This window comes from Martes martes (genome assembly GCF_963455335.1).
Source record: "Martes martes genome assembly, chromosome: 15".
In the NCBI taxonomy this organism is placed as follows: Eukaryota; Metazoa; Chordata; class Mammalia; order Carnivora; family Mustelidae; genus Martes; species Martes martes.
Window position 1 is genome coordinate 18,419,008 of NC_137903.1, and position 19,038 is coordinate 18,438,045.

At 34.4% G+C, this 19,038-nt stretch overlaps 1 protein-coding gene across 1 annotated transcript in view; it reads right to left on the reverse strand.

Moving 5' to 3' along the window:
• BRINP3 (BMP/retinoic acid inducible neural specific 3) overlaps nt 1-19,038 on the reverse strand; it is a gene marked incomplete at its 3' end in the record, with an annotated part of 366,859 nt that overhangs the window by 176,421 nt on the left and 171,400 nt on the right. The window contains exon 3 of the mRNA XM_080825146.1: nt 8,335-8,525. Within this exon, the coding sequence (XP_080681272.1) occupies nt 8,335-8,525 (191 nt within the window). The remainder of the gene's footprint in view (nt 1-8,334; nt 8,526-19,038) is intronic.

The window sequence follows — 19,038 nt, forward strand, 5'->3', positions numbered from 1 at the left end:
TCTGGGTGGTGGTAAACACAAACTGCACTCACATGACTGTGACCTTAATTAATAAATATGTGTGTTCTGTTTGTTCCACCAACTGGCCCTTCCCATCTCTCTCCCTTCTCCTCAGGCCTCCTCATTTCCTGAAACACAGCAAAATTGAAATTACGCCAATTAATAATGCTGCGGTGGCCTCTAAGTGCTCAAGTGAAAGGAAGAATTGCATGTCTCTCACTTTAAATCAAAAGCTAGAAATGATTAAGCTTGGTGAGAAAGGCATGCCAAAAGCCAAGATAAGCTGATATCTAGGTCCCTTACACCAAACAGCCAAGCTGGGAATGCATAGGAAATGCTCTCGAAGGAAATTAAAAGTGCTACTCAAATAAACACACAAATGCTGGTGGGTGGTGGGGGGAGGCAAAATAGCTTTACAGCTGATAAGGAGAAAGTTTGAGTGGTCTAAATAGGTCAAGTCAGTGACAACAGTTCCTTTAGCCAAAGCCTAATGCAGAGCATTAGGTCCTAACTCTGTTGTATGTTGTATGTCCATACAAATCTATGAAGGTTGAGAGAATTGAGGAAGTTGAAGAAGAAAAGTAGAAGTTAGTAGAGGTTGGTTCATGAGGTTTAAGGAAACAAGCCACTGGGGCACCTGGGTGGCTCAGTGGGTTAGGCTCTGCCTTTGGCTCAGGTCATGATCCTAGGTCCTGGGATGGAATTCTGCATTGGGCTCCTTGCTCAACAGGGAGTCTGCTTCTCCCTCTAGCTGCTGCTCCTCCTGCTTGTGCTCTCTCTCTCTCAAATAAATAAAATTCTTAAAAAAAAAAAAAAAAAGAAAGAAAGAATCTATCCGTATAATAAATATAAGGTGAAGCAGCAAGTGCTGATGTAGATGCTGCAGCAACCTGTCCAGAATATGTAACTCAGGTCATTAATGAAGGCGGATACACTAGACATCAGATTTTCAATGGAGATGAACAGCCTTGTATCGGAATATTTTATCTAGGCCTTTCATGCTAGAGAGGCTTCACAACTTCATAACTTCAAAAGACAGCTGATTCTCTTGTTAGGAGCTGATGCAGCTGGTGACTTTTAGTTGAAGCCAATACTCATTTACCATTCTGGAAATCCTAGGGCCCTTAAGAATTATGCTAAATCTACTCTGCTTTGCTCTATAAATGGAACAACAAAGTCTGGACAACAGTACATCTGTTTGTAACATGGTTTACTGAATATTTAAAACCACTGTTGACCTACTGTTCAGGAAAAAAAAAATCCTTTCAAAATATTACTGCTCATTGACTATGCACCTGGTCACCCAAGAGTTTTGATGGAGATAAAGAAAATTAATGTTTTCTTGTCACAAACATAACATCCATTCTGCACTCTCTGGATCAAAGAGTAACTTTGACTTTCAAGTCTCATTATTTAAGAAATACATTCCATAAGGCTATAATTGCCATAGATAGTGATTCCTCTGATGGATCTGGACAAAGTAAGTTGAAAATTTCTGGAAAGGAATCACCATTCTAAATGCCATTAAGAACACTCATGATTCATGAGAAGGGATCACAGTATCAACGCTAACGTGAGTTTTGAAGAAGTTGATTTCAGCCCTCATCGATGACTTTGAGGGGTTTAAGACTTCAGTGGAGGAAGTAAGATGTGGTGGAAATACCGAGAAAACTAGAATTAGAAGTGAAGCCTGAAGATGTGACTGAATTACTACAATCTCATGACCAAAATTTAAAAGAATTGATTTTTTTGGATGAGCAAAGAATGTGGTTTCTTTTTTTTTTTTTTTTTAAAGATTTTATTTATTTATTTCACAGACAGAGATAGGCAGAGAGGCAGGCAGAGAGAGAGGAGGAAGCAGGCTCCCTGCTGAGCAGAGAGCCCTATTCGGGGCTTGATCCCAGGACCCCGGGATCATGACCTGAGCTGAAGGCAGAGGCTTTAACCCACTGAGCCAGCCAGGTGCCCCAAGAATGTGGTTTCTTGAGGTGGAATCTATTCCCAGTGAAGACACTGAGAAGACTATTGAAGTGACAACAAAGATTTAGAATATTATATAAAGTTAGTTGACAGAGCAGCAGCAGGGTTTAAGAGGACTGACTCTAACTGTAAAAATTCTATTGTGGATAAAATGCTATCAAACAACATCACAGGCTACAGAGAAATAATGAAAAGAAAAGTCATTCAATGAGGTAAACTTCATTTTTCCCTTATTATTAAAGACTGTCACAGCCACCTCAGCCTTGGGTAATCATCACCCTGATCCAGCAGCAGCCATCGACATCAAAACAAGACCCTCCACCAACAAGAAGACTATGACTCCTTGAAAGCTCAAATAATGGTTAGTATTTTTAGTAATGAAGTGTTTTTCAATTAAGGTATGTACATTTTTTAGACACAATGTTATTTGCATACTTAATAGATAAGAATATAAGGTAAACATAATTCTATATTCACTGGAAACCAAAAAAATTCATTTGACTCACTTTATTGTGATATTTACTTTATTGCAGTGGTCTGGGATCAAACCCACAATTTATTTCAGATGTGCCTATATTCCCTACAACTGAGGCAGGACTTTTGTCAGTCTTCTGTCCAGTGGTCCACAAATTATTGTTTCTATTTTGGCTTGTAAAAACACTTTTCTAGGCCCTGTGTGAGTGCCAGATACTGTTCTCTAATCCCATACTGTGGTTTCTTCCTGGGTGTCTGGTAATTTTCTCATATGTATACACGCAAAAGTATTCTGTTAAATACTCAAGGGCAACTCTCTGCAGTTCTCTGGGTTCTGTTCCTACACTGCTTTGCCCTCTTTGGCATTCTACCCAGCAAACTAGAAAACACCAGGTCTCACTAAACTCTGAGGTTTTCCCTCAAACTACGGAATCTTTTGGTCTCTTCTAGGATTTTCTTTCCCTGTAACACATCCTGGAAACTCTTTCAAGACAGTAAGTTTGGCGATCATAGAACTCACCTTGGTTGTTCCCACCTCTCATGGATCACTGTCCTTCTTTGCCTGTTCTTCAGTGTCTTAAAATCAGTGTTTTTCTATTTTTTTAATCTTTTAAAAAAAACATTGTTATGTAGGAAGGTGGACCCAGTCCCTGTTCTTCCATTTTTGTTAGAAGCAAGTCTATTTAGAGATTTTTAATTTTATTTAGTATTAAATACATTTATTAGTTTTATTTTTTCAGGCTTTTTCATTTTACCTTTTTTTTTTTTTTTTTGGTAAATGGAAGAGATAATTTGGTCAGCACTTAGTTACAACACAGAATATATAATTATAAATAATTAATGACAAGAAGTATAAACACAAGTGGGTTTTGATTAAAGATAATATGACAACTGAGATGTAAGGGAGCATAAAACACAGTGTGATGGGCTTAAGGACTATAGCTTCTGGCATGGGAAATAACTTATACTAGGAACACAGCTGGAAAAGTGGAGCAGAAGGAAACAGAGGCAGAAAAATATCACAAAAAGAACTTTGAATTTTTTTCCTGATTTGTATAATTAAGATGTAATCTATACTGGGTAATGTATAGAGCTATTGAATCATACATTGTACACCTGAAACTGATGTAACATTGTATGTTGATTATACTGGGATTACATTAAAAAAAATAAAAGGATTTAATCTAAATAGTGAAGTTTGATTTGATTTTTCTAATTTACCATTAGGTAGCCACTCTGTATCAACTATTTTGATTAAAAACAAAAACATAATAAACAGATTCTGTTTCTGCTCTCTAGCAAATTAGGCCTTTGTCAAAAGTAGAGAAAGCTCAGCACAAGGAAATAAAGGCCTATAACAAAATGTAGAAAATTATTTTCAAGGATATAAAAGTTCTAAATATTAAAAAATATGAATCTCAATTATTCAAAAAATTTGTGAATTTATCATGAAACTAAATTTACATATATTAATTATTCTGGAAAAATATGTTATTCCTTTAGGCTAAAAAATATTGGGAACAAGTAAACATGTATACACAAAAAATTGCAGATACACTTTTGTGAACTTGAAAAAAAAGTCAGAATTGTTAAATGTATTAAGTTAAATTTATGACTAGTATTGTACCAAGACACTTGAATCTGAATGCAAGTTAAAATGTTTATGCTAAGCAAGGTAAGTCAATCAGAGAAAGACAATTATCATATGATCTCTTTGATACGAGGAATTCGAGAGACAGGGTGAGGGTTCATGGGGGGAAGGGAAGGAAAAAATGAAACAACAACAACATGGGGCCAGGGAGGGAGACAAACCATAAGAGACTCTTAATTTCATAAAACAAACTGAGGGTTGGCTGGAGGGAGTTTGGGAGGGGGAGAGGGTGGCTGGATTATGGACATTGGGGAGGATATGTGCTATGGTGAGTGCTGTGAATTGTCTCAGACTGATGATTTACAGACTTGTAGCCCTGGGGCAAAGAATACATTATATATTAATTTAAAAAATTTTAAAAAAATCCTAAAAGAGTTTACTAAGGGAACCCTTTCTGAAAATGAAATTAATATGTGAAATCAAACCTTCAATTATTATGAATGGTTTACATGTAAATTTTCTTATCTCATGTCTTTTTAAAATAAGTTCTTTGGACAGATAGAAATAAAATTTAAAAATTAATTGTAGGTTTCAGGGATTTTATTCTCAAAGAGCAAATAATTTACATATCAAAAATACTTCTTGGAAAGTTATTATCAGACCTAATTTTATAAATAGCATTAAATTTTTTAATTTAATGGATTTTTATCATCTCAGTAATGTAAATCTAAAGTTGTGGAACCTCTTCTCAACATCCCCTGTAACACTCTTACGTAAACTAAGTCCTGAGATTGATCTCTGCAACAAGCTACCTGCTCAGCAGAAGTCTGCTTCTCCCTCTCCCTCTGCTGCTTCCCCTGCTTGTGCTGTCTCTCTCTTTCTCTGTCAAACAAATAAATAAAATCTTTTAAAAAATCTTTAAAAAAATAAAGTAAAATTTTTAAGTATTTGATAAAAAATTTAATTTTATTCACTGCATGTAACCTGATTTTTAGAATTCAGGATATTAAGGAAGTTTTAGAAAATGCACATGACATATCAAGTGATAGATCACATTTTCTCAGAATATATATTTTCATTGCCAATCACTTAAGATTAAATTTATTAGACTATTTCTCAATAAACCTAAAGAGTGTGGTTGTGTAATCTTTTAGATAGCCTGGGTCAACTGAATTGAATCTCCTGAAAATGGCTAATTCTAGAAATTGTATTTGACATGTTATTGCATTAAAAATAATATTGAGAAAGAATATTTGATAAAAACCCTGTTAATTAGAATAATATGGCAGTTAATTAAGCTACATAGGTGTTTGAACCTCTTTTTTTAAAATTTCCAGATGTGTTAATGAATTGCAACCTACATTTATATTCATAACTATAAGAGATAAAAACACCGAATTATTCTATCGCATTTTCTAGAAATTGGCTCCTAGTTAACACTATTTGTCCAACTCTTTTGCGTTTTTGCAAGAATTAGCATGATAAAAGCAGGCATGGTTTTGCAGATTTAATTATATTTTTGCTGTTATCTGATAACGATCTTGACTTTCTTTTTTAACAATACTCTGTTTCCTAAATTCTATAAATCCAGAGAAAACTTCACACATTTGTGGAAGAAATGAAATGCCTATTACATAGCACTTCAAACCCAAAACATTTTGCCTTATCAAAGAAACTGTGGATCTTGCTACCTTTAGTTGAAAATTTTAAATATACAAACACTGCACTAAACCTTTAGGGATTTAGTAAAGGAGTTAAGCTCTTGATTTCAAATGTACTCCCAAAACACTTTGCAGTGAACTACATATTCAAGTAGGAAGAATTTCAGTAGTTGATGCCCTTAGATTCCTCCCGCACACTCCCACCCCATCCCCATCCTCAGCCTTCCCATCCTGTTAACTTCCATCTAAGCAATTATAATCTCATAATTGAGAAGAGACATCTTTTATCTGTGTAGGGACGTACTTGGTAACTAATGAAAATAAAAGATACTCTTCCCAGAAAAATGCCCAGGCACATACAGTCATGCAAGTCATGAAGGAACCTGCAGACCTCCTAAGAGCCTCTCCTTAGAGCTTTTATAGTAACCCAGACAGCAGCTGACCCCGCACCAGAAAATACCAATCACTTAAATTTACAACTGCCTCAGAAGAGAACTCCATCCAGACCTAATTAAATCCTGCAAAGTCTGATGGTCCTCCCCTCTTTCCCATTTCCCACTGCCTCATCCCTGTACTCCCTACATAATTCTGTGACTTTATTCTTAGTCATGGTGTTGTCACTGGTACATACCTCATTTCATTTTTTCCCAATCCCTAGCCACCCTGAACTGCTCTACATGTGGATGGAGTACACACCCCTTTATCCCACCTGGGGCTGCCACGCCCTCCAGACCCCTGGATCTGGGGCCCAGCACCAAGCTCTTGCATAGAGCTCCTCCTCTGGCGAGGAGGGGGTCCAGCCGCCAAACCACCCTGAGCTGGCAGCTAAAAGATGGGCAACACTAAGTCCCAGTTTGGGATTTCTGGGCTTCTCCAGCAGCTAGGGATCCCTCATGTCTCACTAGATGAAACTCCACACAGTCAGCCAGGCCCAGTCCTACGGCAGGTGAGCCAATATCTTCCAGCTCTGCCTTCAGGGGCAATATGCCTATTTGTGTAGTTTAGTGCTTAGAGACTAGCTGATGCCTTTTGTCCCCAAGATCCTGTTCCTGCAACCAGGCCTCTCCAGACTCAAGTCCCGTTCCAAGTCCTTGGTGACTCTCTGTTAAGTTTTGACATAAAGTGTGAAAGAAAATTTCTTACTGAGTAATGTACAAAACTCTACAGCATAATTCTACTTGGTGTTGAGGGAAAAAAAAATCAATAGCCATATAATAAACATACTTACAATAATGATGTCTTCTATTAGAAAATACACTTTCAGTTACTGCATCATCGAAATTGATTTCTGAAAAAGTCTCTTTGTCCTCAGCAAACTCAAGCTAAATATCTCTAACAATATCCTATCTTACAATATTTTTTAAATTAACCAAAATATCTACATTCACTCTGGCTACAGTTTTATCTATAAATGCTATTTATATACTTGATTATCCAATATAACAGAAGTCCTGCAATCAGACCTAGACTACTATAATTGTGTAATTTATATCTACAAAAGTCTTTTTCCCAACTTCATCTACTAACAATATGGAAGACAGGTCGTAGTATTTGGGTAACCCATAAGCTAAAGATGTTTCTATATCAAATTTTATTCTCTCCTGAATATCTTACAAAAATATATACCTTGGACTCGTTTTTCCTAGCATTCCCAAAATACTGAAGTACTAACTTTTTGATTAACTTATAAAACAAAACGTGCCTATTAATTTTAAAATTATAAAGCAATAAAATGATATTTAATGACTGTTTTTTAGGTTGATTATGAAAGCTTGCAGGTGAAACCTTAAGAAATGCTCCTTATATTTTATTTTGCTCTTGTTAACTTAGTGCAGGCTCACCCTATCGCACTGCGATGGTTCTTTATTTGGCAATGTCTGTTGACCAAACACAATAACATGTTGATTGAAACTGCCAGAAAAATGTGTCAAAAAAACCAATGTTTTGGAAACCACTGTCTGTCTCTCTCTCTCTCTGCCTGTTTCTCTCTCTTTGAAAAAAATAAAATAAAATAAACACATAAAGTCACCTTATTCTTCCTTGCTCTCAGTTTTGGTAAAGTCAACCTTAGTATAGGCAGAGGGAAAGGATTCTAGTGAACACATAGAGTTGATCTACTAATTCTAGACTATGCTGTGTCTTGACTTCCAGAAACTTATACCCAAATACTTGTACTTCTTAATAAATCATTCAAGTATGGGGGTGGATAGTCCCAAAACCAAGACTCCTTAATGACTTTTGTGTCACTGACCATTTCAAGCCTAATGCGGCACCTTCTCACAATGTTGTTAAACAAATACTATAAAGTATGACTATTCACAAAATAAACTAATGTTATTCAAACAAAGTTTTATCCTCATACACGTTATGAGGGAATCTGTGTACCCAGACTCTTACACAGTTAACCTTAGGGCATTCAAAACCTTGACCCCAAAATCAAGTCACAAATTTACAGACGCACCATTTCATCGACGTCTATTACATAACGTGCGACAAATGGAAATGTGACTTTTTTTTTTTTAAGAACATAATTGTTTCAATCAGTGATACATGAAAATATACAGAGATGCATTTTAGAGCTAGGAAAAATCACAGGGTGACATCATTTTAAGGTAAACGCATTCCTACCTTAATGGCAGTGGATGCAATTTGAATGTGGTGAAGTCTCCGAAGGGTGCTGTCCCTGTCAATGAAATAGGACGCCGCCAGTTGATGTAGCGTCTCCAGAGTGACCAACGAGCTATTGGTGCTGGAATCACTTCCTTCAGATCTCTTGCTCAGCTTCCGCTTGTCCACAAAAATGGTGAGTGACTCCTCTCCTGCATTGATAATATTGAAAATTATTCCGTTTTCCACTGAACATCAATTTTTCCATGATCTGCAGGTGAGGAAGTATAGATTACAGACAGAGTAAAACCGAAGAGTGATATGCAACAAAAGACAAGTTTAACTTTTGTGTTCTTCGTGAATATTTCTCATGTGCCTAGGAAGGTGCGTGAGCTCTTGAAGGCTGTAAATACTTATTCAGTAAATGTTGAATAGCTAGCATTTGTGAAACAATTTCTCTAGATTTTATACTTTATATACAGTTTAGTTTACCTAACACCTATGTGGCACAAAAGCAAATTAAGAACAGAAAATATGTAAATTGAACTTAAGGGGGGGGTGTATGATATGAAATTGTATATACTCAGAAATGCTTAGTGTGGATCAGCATGTCTAACGGAAACATGACCAAGCACATGATTAAACTAGCCATTTTTAAAAAGTATTTTATTTTAGTAAACTCTATACTCAACTTGAGGCTCAAACTTACGACCCCGAGCTAAGGAGTTGCATGTTCAGGACTGAGCCAGCCAGGTGCCCCTAACCATTTTCAATTGAACCTTGAAAATGCAGAGAAAACATACAAAGGCATATCAGTTATGTAAACATATATGAATTAAATCCACAGGTTTCCTACATGTGGTATTACATAAAAATATTATGTGTTAATAAGCTCTATGGAAATCATTAACCTCCATGGAAGATTTGGGTATTGATAATGGATTTTTGAAGGTGAAATTTAAAATATAATATAATTAAGCTTTGATTTTTTTATGTTCCAATGTTGACCAAAAATATCAATGGTATTTAAATTAATACTAAGAACTTTCCGTTTTCAGATTTCCGTATTCTTGGATATTCATCTAGCATATAATTGTCAGACTTGATGGTTACTCTTACTCTCAGGAACCCACTGCTCTGGTAGCATTAGGCCCACTTACAAACTGGCAAGCCAGATCTATAAAATATCAAATAAATAAAATAATGCTAATTTTAAAATGACATATCCTTGGTGACTATCTAATCTTAAGTAACAGCTTATAAACAGCAGATAAAGCAAGAGCTCAGGTCTATTGATATCAGAAGTAAAGTGTTAATGCTGCTTCTGGAAGGTCCCATTCTCGGTTTGTATTAGGATCCCAACATGCATACTGGAGATCAAACAGCCTAACTACAAGAGCTGAAACAAACAAAACAGTGAGCAATAAATTTCTGCTGTTTATCAACCACTCGGTTTATGGTGTTTTGTTAGCAGCCCAAATGGACTAAGACAGCAAGAGACAAGTCTTATTAAGAACGGTTAAAAACAAAACAGCAAAGATCTTGGTAAATGTAAATGAAAAGGAAACAAATAGTCTTGATATCTGATATTGTAGAATTCAGTTCAAATATTATTAAATGGAACGAAGAAAAACATTGTATAGTGAGTGCTAAAGACTAAGACTTGCCAAGTTGCTTTAATGGCAGCACTTTTCATAAAGCAGAAAATACAGGAAATATAGGTTAAAATAGTACAAGAAACTCAAATTAAAAGATATTGATATATCACTGTGCAATTATGGAATTTGCCAAAATCCAAAAGTTTGAAGACTTTGCCAAAGCTGTTGGCAAACAGGAAGGAAACAGGCCCTCTGATATATTGCTCGTAGTCATGCAAAATGATGTAGCTATAGAGAGAAATCTGGCAATAGTTACCAACAATGACTCAGCAACCTACTTTCAAGAATCTATCCCAAAAAACAATGGCTAAAATATGCAAGAGATTTCTTACTGCGGCTTTATTTGTATTATTTGTAGCAACACAGATACCCAATCAGTAAAAATAATGTTACATCTATACAGTAGAAAAGTGCAGCCATAAGAAAGAAGTGAGAATGATTTAACATATTAATTCATCAGAAAATTTTTAGAGTGATTAGTAAGTTCATGATATTAGTATTATGACTAAAATGAAATTCTGAATGATTTGCTGTTCTCAGATGATTCTATCTAGAAAATTACATCTAAATATCTATGTTTAACTTCCTTACATTCACGTTTTCTATGGATTCCTGTAGACAGAAGGAAGCTTAATTGCTTATTCTTTAAAATAATATCTAATCTTGTCTTCAATTCAGTAATATATTAAATTCAAAATATGGGTTCAATTGATTTATTGGAAATTAGTTTTGCCTTCTGGAGATTTAAGAAAGCCATTTAAATATGTGAAGAGAGTCATATTCACTCTGTCTTTTTTTGTATAGTGGTGAATTTTCTTATTATTGGAGGTGTCCAACACGAATGGAAAAACTATACATCATTGAGCAGAAGAGATAATTAGACCTCTAGAATGGACTCTTTCACTGAATTATGAGGTGCTGGAAGAAAGAAAAATATAGAATTAATTATCGTAGTTTAGATGTAAGTGTGCCAACTTTTAGTGCCAAATAGATTTGGGTTTTCATACTGACTTCTACTTAGTAACTGAATGATCCTAAACTGTGTAACTTGACTCAGTTTCCTCTCATGTAACATGAGCAGAGTATCCCTTCCTCAAAGAGTAGCTGGAAACATGAACAGATAATATCTGTAAAGGATTTAGAATATGACTAGATTGCAGTCAGAATTCAAAAGTTGTTGGCATGGTATTCATTTCTTTTACTCACCTCAATTCCTTAAAATTTAGAATAAAACATTTCAGTCCATATGTGTACATTTCTAGTAATTTCAGCTATTTTGTCTTATTTGTGATGAACAGAAACCTCCTTTTCCACTTCTTTCGCAAATTGATGAGCCCTCGTCCTACAATCTGTATCCACACATGGTGAGGAAATATCTCCCCAAACAGGCCTTTAAATACCATATCCCTTTATACATCTTCACGTTTCAGGTGCAAATTCCTTAGTGGGACCTCAGCTGAGTCAATCATCACACAAAAAGAGAGGAGTAGCATAATCTTATGTTAAAAAGCAGGTTAAGATACTTGATTTAAGGATATTTTGCCAATATTAGGCTGTCCTATGATAATTTGGAAAATGACATATACCAAGAGCCAGGGATTACTATTCCAGAGTGGTCCTATGTTACAATATGAATGATAAGTGCTAATATAAGTTTCAGCAATCAACGACGTCCATAGAGAAGTGACGGCCCATAGTCATCATCATGAGTCACAGCGGCTTCCATTCTCTATCTACTGGAGATTTAAGAAAATGTTTCCTTTGTTTTTCAGAGTCTGTGTTTGTTTGTGAGGTACAGATAAATGTGCTTTCCTCCTTCTACCCTGAGAGCAAATATATATTACGGACTATAGAAAAAAATTAAAGGAAAAATAATATAAATCATTATACACTTATATTAATAGTTTTACAGTTCATTCTTCATTGTTGCTGTTTTAATTTAAAGGAAATATGATATAATAAGAGAAAGGAAAAGTGAGTTTTGGAGTCAGGGGTATGTGAAGGTAAACCGTGACAGCTCATAGTCCTCTAACTTAATTGCTCTGGGGCTTTCGTAAAGTTACACTTGCCCTTAGCATTCCCATCTCTATGACAGAACCAATATCCTACTCTCATCTTTTTGAAAAGACTAAGCATATAATGCCTCCGTAGAACCTGGCAGAACACATACAATATGTACAATAAATGTTGGCTTCTTCTCTTTCATTTTTTTTTTTTTGTTTTAATTAGGGCCCAACAGTAAATGAGGAGGCTTTAAATTTTTACAAGTTAGCATTTTACAAGTCAAAACTGTTTTCTAGTGGATCTTGTAACCAAGATACATGTGCTGATTAAAGGTAGCAGTTGGTTATTCTTTCCAATAACCTGATAAGGAGAAACCACTCTTAAGTCGCTCAGAGTTCTTCTCTATAGTTGAACATTAATCCATGTATGCAAAAGCTTTCCCTATAGGGAAGCATGTGAGGCAGTTTAAATCACCCAAATTATTCTTATGAATACCTTGTTTTAAACCCTTATTTACAATAAACTAAACAACTATGTGATGTAAGCTGGGTAGTTTGTGCTAAATTTCAAGTGTTATAAATCATGTATTGTTAAACACCTAAAATATTCTGACAAGGCTACTCAATCTACATTGGAAATAAGACAATTTCTTTCCTCTAAGAGATCTGTTTTTTTTTTTTTTTAATTATATATAACTACCATGTTATTGTGATGCTTATGGTCTTCATATCCTTCGTAACTCTTACAGTTTTGAGAAAAAAGAATGCAAAAAAAAAAAAAAGAAGAATGCAGTCTTAACCTTAATTGTAACTCTTTCTCAAGTATTCAATTATAAAAGTTCATCAGAATTCTATGTAAATAACACACAATATTCAAATTTAAAAACTGAGATATTATTCAATCAACTAAAAATTTGCGTTCAAATGTCACTTTTATTCCTATTTTTTAAACCAGCTGTAGCTCATAAGCATGACGTGAGTACCAAAGGACATCCACACATTTTGTAAAAACTAAATGTGATTCTGAAAATGATTCAACATTCCGAGTTTGTTAGAAAGTAAAAAGGATTAATGACTGTGGATATAAAAAGATGTGATTATTTCACACAGAAATCATGCAGCTGTGCCTTTTACAACTAAAACACTGCGGTAGTTTATGGACATTAAAAGCGCATATTGAAGGATGCTTCCAGAGAGAATGCAAAACAGAAGACAATAAAACAACAACAAAAAACCAATCATGACTTTAATGTTATCCTATGATCGGTTCATAAGAAACGATTATGTACATTTGATATGCTAAGGTATATCAAATTAGGTACATTTGATATGATTACTAGGACCTCCTAGTAATGTATTTTTCTGTCCCAATTTTCAAATCATCTATGTTATGTCCATGGAGAAGATAAATTTAAAAGAAATTTTGTTCTATTATATTTTCCTTGGATTTTCTCAATTTGGATTATCATATATATAGTTATTGAGGATAAAGGTAATGCTCTCAAAAAGTTAGAACAAGTCAAAAAAAAAAAACCATGGATAATAGAATGAGTAAAAGAATCCTATGGATAAATCAATAATGATGATGTAGCAGATTGCATTAATTTTTGCAATTAATTTCTGCATAATTGTGGACGCAAATAATGGATTAATGGTCCATTGTAGAGAAGAACTATAAACAGTTCATGAGTGATTTCCTTTAACTTGGTAAGGGAAAGGGTAACACTTGGGTGAGTGGAATACATGAAAGTCAGTATGCCACGATCTAGTACAAGTTTTGAAAAATGCTGCCAAGTTACACAAATTCTTTAGCTTTTTCCCTCTACCAGAAGGACAGCATGTTCCAAGGTGAAACTTCTTCAACTTAATTCTTGGAACGAAGAGACTCCCAGAGTGGAACACAGAAGATCCACCATCAAAGCATATCAGTTGTTTTGTTTTGTTTTGTTATTTCTTTACTGTGATGAAAATAACACTTACAGGTTGGCTTTGCCCTTGGGTTAGTCTACCAACCTAGAATGTATACCATTCCACCCAGACAAAAACAAAGCAAAATAAAACAAACAGAACAAAACAACTGTGCATTTCTGATAGATATCTTCCTGGTCATTCAATTTCCTTACCCTGGAAGATCTTATTTTGAATGTCCATTTGCTTTTGTATAAGTTTTACTTATAAGGAACTGATATTTGAGTAGAAATCTTTCTCATAGGAATAACCAATGCAAACATAGCTTAAATGTAATTGTAGGTCTTACTTTTGATGTATCATTTCAACCCAAAAATGTCATCCTATTTTTAGGTAATAAAAGATTACATTATTCCTTGTGGTAAAGTCTTATAATATTTTGGGTATACCTGCTCTTTTCAAATTACATTTCAGTTTTTACAGTGTACTTTTCTCACACTAGTGATGATTGTCCTTTCTTAGCTTAACACATTAAAAGGTAAACATCCCAATGATATCTATCTTTCCACTAATAGAGTGTTGTAGAAAGAACAGTGTTTTAGAAACAAACAGACATAAAAAATAAAAATCTAGCTGAGAAAACTAGGCTTCTGACAAGAAGCAGAGCCAAACAAATATCTAAAGACAGTAAAAACAGATATGTTGGCTTAACACCAATTGGCATTTGCAAGATATTATAGGAAGGAAATAACTAGTCTTAGAGAGTTTTGACAAAGAAACATAATATGTTTTGCAAAACACTCCAAATGAAAGCATCTGACTTTTGGATTATTAACAATTATCCACCCAAAAAGTCAGAAAAATTTTTAAACAAAATTGGGCAGTTACCATAATGTTCTCTATACAGCAATGACATGAAAAAAGAGGAACTGGAAATAAATAGTTCCGATATCAGATGAAACTGAATCTACCCAGAGTGAAACACAATTAAATTACCTCTCGTTTGGAGTTGTTTACAATGTTATAATGAACATTTTTGTTATGTATGTTATAGACTCCTGCTATTATTTTGGTAAAATTAATTTTCAGATTAATTAAGATTAATTTAAATTTAAGATTAATTTTCTAAATTTATATAGATACTCAAAACATTACTGTTCATACTTAATGTGCATATAAATCACGCAGAGATCTGGTTAGCATGTAGATTCTGATTCATTAATCTGAGGATGGAATCTGAGATTCTGCAGGTCTAACAAGCTCCAAGGTAATGCTGATGGTATTGGACCATGAATTACACTTGAGTAACGAGGCTCTAAACCATAGTAGAAGCAGTAAACCTTATTACCAATTTAAATTCTGTCTATGTCAGTCACCTGCGTGTTCCCTTAAAGAAGATGTTGGATATTTGCACTGTTACAGGTAACTCAGTATCTCTTTGTCAAACAATGGACAGATGATTGATCTACCTTATCAAAGTGCTATAAGGAAGAAAAAGAAAACATATAACCAAATTTATAAAATATGAAAACTTAACATTTATCTTTTGATTTAGTTGCCAGAAATGTCATTATTAAGATCCAGCGACATAGCAATTTTAATCCCAATTTCTTTTGTGTTATATTCATGACTAGTTACATAAATGGTTTCAAATCACTTTAGTAGATAACTGCCTTATAAACAATACATATTTAATTAACAATATTATTTTACCTTCCATTTTTTGAAAATTTTCTGTACCAAAAAAACATGAGAAATAAAAATAGAGGGGAAAAGAGAGATGAGAGACAGATTGAAACAAGACAGAAAGAGACAGACACAGAGAGCAATGGATATAACTAATCTTATGTAGTATATATTTTTAAAAAACAGTATGGCAATTTTTTCCCCTCTTCAACATGATTGTTTTTATGATTGCCTGGAATGAAGCTTCAGAAAATATTTATTTTTCTGACTTTTAGTTCCATTTCTTAAAACAGAATATGCATTCTAATAGAGGAAATAGTTTTGTGCATTTTTAGTGAGAATTTCTATTTGCATATGTTTTAGCAGATTTGCTTCTTTAATTACTTTACAGTTAAAGTAGCATAAAAGGAATTTGTATTTCCTAAGAAGAGACCAAATGAAAATGAGAAACACAACCACTGATCAATTTTGAAAGAAGGTGGTATGTGGTATAGAATTAAAACTATCTGGGGCACCTGGGTGGCTCAGTGGGTTAAAGCCTCTGCCTTCGGCTCAGGTCATGATCTCAGGGTCCTGAGATCGAGCCCCAGGTCGGGCTCTCTGCTCAGCAGGGAGCCTGCTTCCCTTCCTCTCTCTCTGCCTGCCTCTCTGCCTACTTGTGATCTCCGTCTGTCCAATAAATAAAATATTTAAAAAAAAAAAAAAAAAAGAATTAAAACTATCTGTGGACACTTTATACAGAATGTAATTTATATAGATAAAAGTGAAAATTGAGTATTTCTGAAATTAAATAAGGATATTTGGAATCTTACACCCCTAGGGATACAAGACAATTTTTAAAAATCGAATTGCTGCCGTATCTATACTGTATCTTATTGCCTGACTTCTGGCTCCTGTCCTTGAAAGAGACACACACACAAACAATATATGGTAAAACTTGTAAGCTATTAAAATACTTTGTAGCCATAATGACTTATACACTAAGTAGTGATTGAGGTAGTATTCATTATTTTAAATAACTCTGCTAGTAAGTTAATGCTACTACTCAGGACATCAATCATCTATTTTTCCATTCTCATAATGAAGAAAATGTTTTCTTTATATAAACAAAATTAAATATCTGATGAAATGCTTAAGTTGAACAATGGGTAACAAGATACATTCTCATAAGCCCTTTCAGAAAAAAAATTAAGAAGACACATATTTTAAAATAACTATTTTACTAAAAGCTAAATTATGACCTGTAAAGCTCTGCATTCAAAACCACTGGTCAAACAGGACTTGTTTAATGCTACTGAGAGTGAAAGATATTTTCTAAAGTTGCAAATGAACAAATCTTAAATCTTAATATATTATCCATTTGTCCCTAGAATGAATTTTGGTTTGACTTTTTAAAAATACCTCTATGGGGGCACCTTGGTGGCTCAGTTAGTTAATTGTCTGCTTTCAGCTCAGGTCATGACTCCAGGTCATGGGATCCAGCCCCACACCCCCCTACTCAGCAGGGAGTCTGCTTCTCCCACTCTCCTCTCCCTCTGTCGCTCCCCCTGTTTGTGCTCACTCTCTCTTTCTCTGTCAAATGAATAAATCTTAAAAAAATAATAAATAACATTAAATATCCCTATCAAGTAAAGAGTCCTTTTTCCTGCACTCCTCTCCTTGGGAAGGTATTTTGTCCTTGCATTCTTGGCGATCCACAGAAGTGCTGTGAGTTAACAGAAAGGCTGGGGTAGGAAAGGGACTGATACGAGTGACCCTGCCTCTTCCTCTTCCTTGAGATGTGCCTGTCAGGAAAGAACACAAGTTTTGGTCTGTTCTTCACTGTGTGGGACTTTAGAGAGCCTAGGTTGGTATGGGAGCCACACAAACACTCCTGTGACTGTGGTTGGCTCGGGGCTGTAATCGTGACCGCCTGGACAAGTCTGTGTAATACTGGAGGTGAGGGTCCTATTTTACATTATTATAAATATTTTATTACAACATTTTATAACATTATAAGTGAATTTTTGGGCTGCATCTTCCTTAGTCTTTTTAAATTGCTCCAGAACCTAAGTTTGGTGCTTAATAGTAGGTACCCTCCCTCTCATCTTTGAACTCAGCAGTTTTAAGCTCTTTTTATTTTTTTCCTATTCACTCCTTTGTTGTTGTTGTTCTATATTCAGTACAAAGACACACTTTTATTTCAGTATTTGTCATATATTGTACTATAATGAAATATATTATAAAAACAGTCATGAAATATATTCTATAGCTAGAAATCAATATATCCCAGTAGTGCCATCTTTTCCAAGATTGATTCTTCATATTGAGTAGCTTATTTTAGATATTTAAACAGTGATGGAGTTTAGATATCATTATCCAAATAGAAGCAAGCTGGATTACTATATTGATAAATAGTCTGAAAGCTATAAGATGAAATAAATGTGAAAAATGATATATATTGAAGAAGGTTTTTTATAATTTATTTTTCCCTATAGGGAGATAATTCAATCACTGGCTTTATCTATCATAAAATATCCCATTAAAGGCTTCAAGTATGCTACCCAAAGTTTTATGTCTAAGTCAATAATATGATGTACTAAATAACTCAGGGAAAAAAGACATTTTTCATTTATTTTTCATCACTTTAATACCGAGAGTATTTCACACAACGTATTTTTTCAAATGTTTAAATTGTTTAAATTTAGTTCCTGGTTACTGGGGAAGCAAAAAAAATTACTGGCCTTTTGTTTAAAATGTTTGCTTATATACATGATGTCCTCAGTGTGTTAATATTCTGGTTGTTACTTAGTTGGTTAAGGAGAAAGCAAGAGAGAGAAAGAGCTCTAATTAAATACCACAAATCTCATTTTTTAAAAAAATGGAATGATATGATTTCATGTTCAACCAGGTAAAACATATAAAGTTAAAATATACCTAGAGCAACAATTAAAAAAAAAAAGTTTAGTGTAATTACAACAGCAATATTTTTAAAAATTGCCTGAAATCAACTTGGTGTACATTTTAATTGCAAATAGTTTATATCCTTTAGCTATGTAAGTAATTTCATGCATTTTAGTTAACTTAGTAACATCACTCAGCAGATTCCTGAAAGAAACTATAAATAACATTGAGGCGGGGGAGAATTCTAATAGGAAATGCTAGGAAAACTAAATCCAAGGAGTATCCAGAGGGGAGAGAGCTAGGGGGTTTGGAAATTTCATGTCTTCCCCTCCCCCCACCCCCACCCCACTCCATGATGTGCCTTTAAGAAAATGCTTGAACAAGACTTTTAAATAATTGAAGTAAAACAATTTTGAGAGAACATATTACTACCATTCAATAATCAACCTGAGGAAATGATTTAATCCCGCAAAGGATTTTTAGACCATGTTTATACAAACAAACAACATACACAACAAAAACTAATCTGAAGGCCAAAATGTGGCATCTACAATGCCAAAGCAATGAAAATAATCAAAAAGTCACAT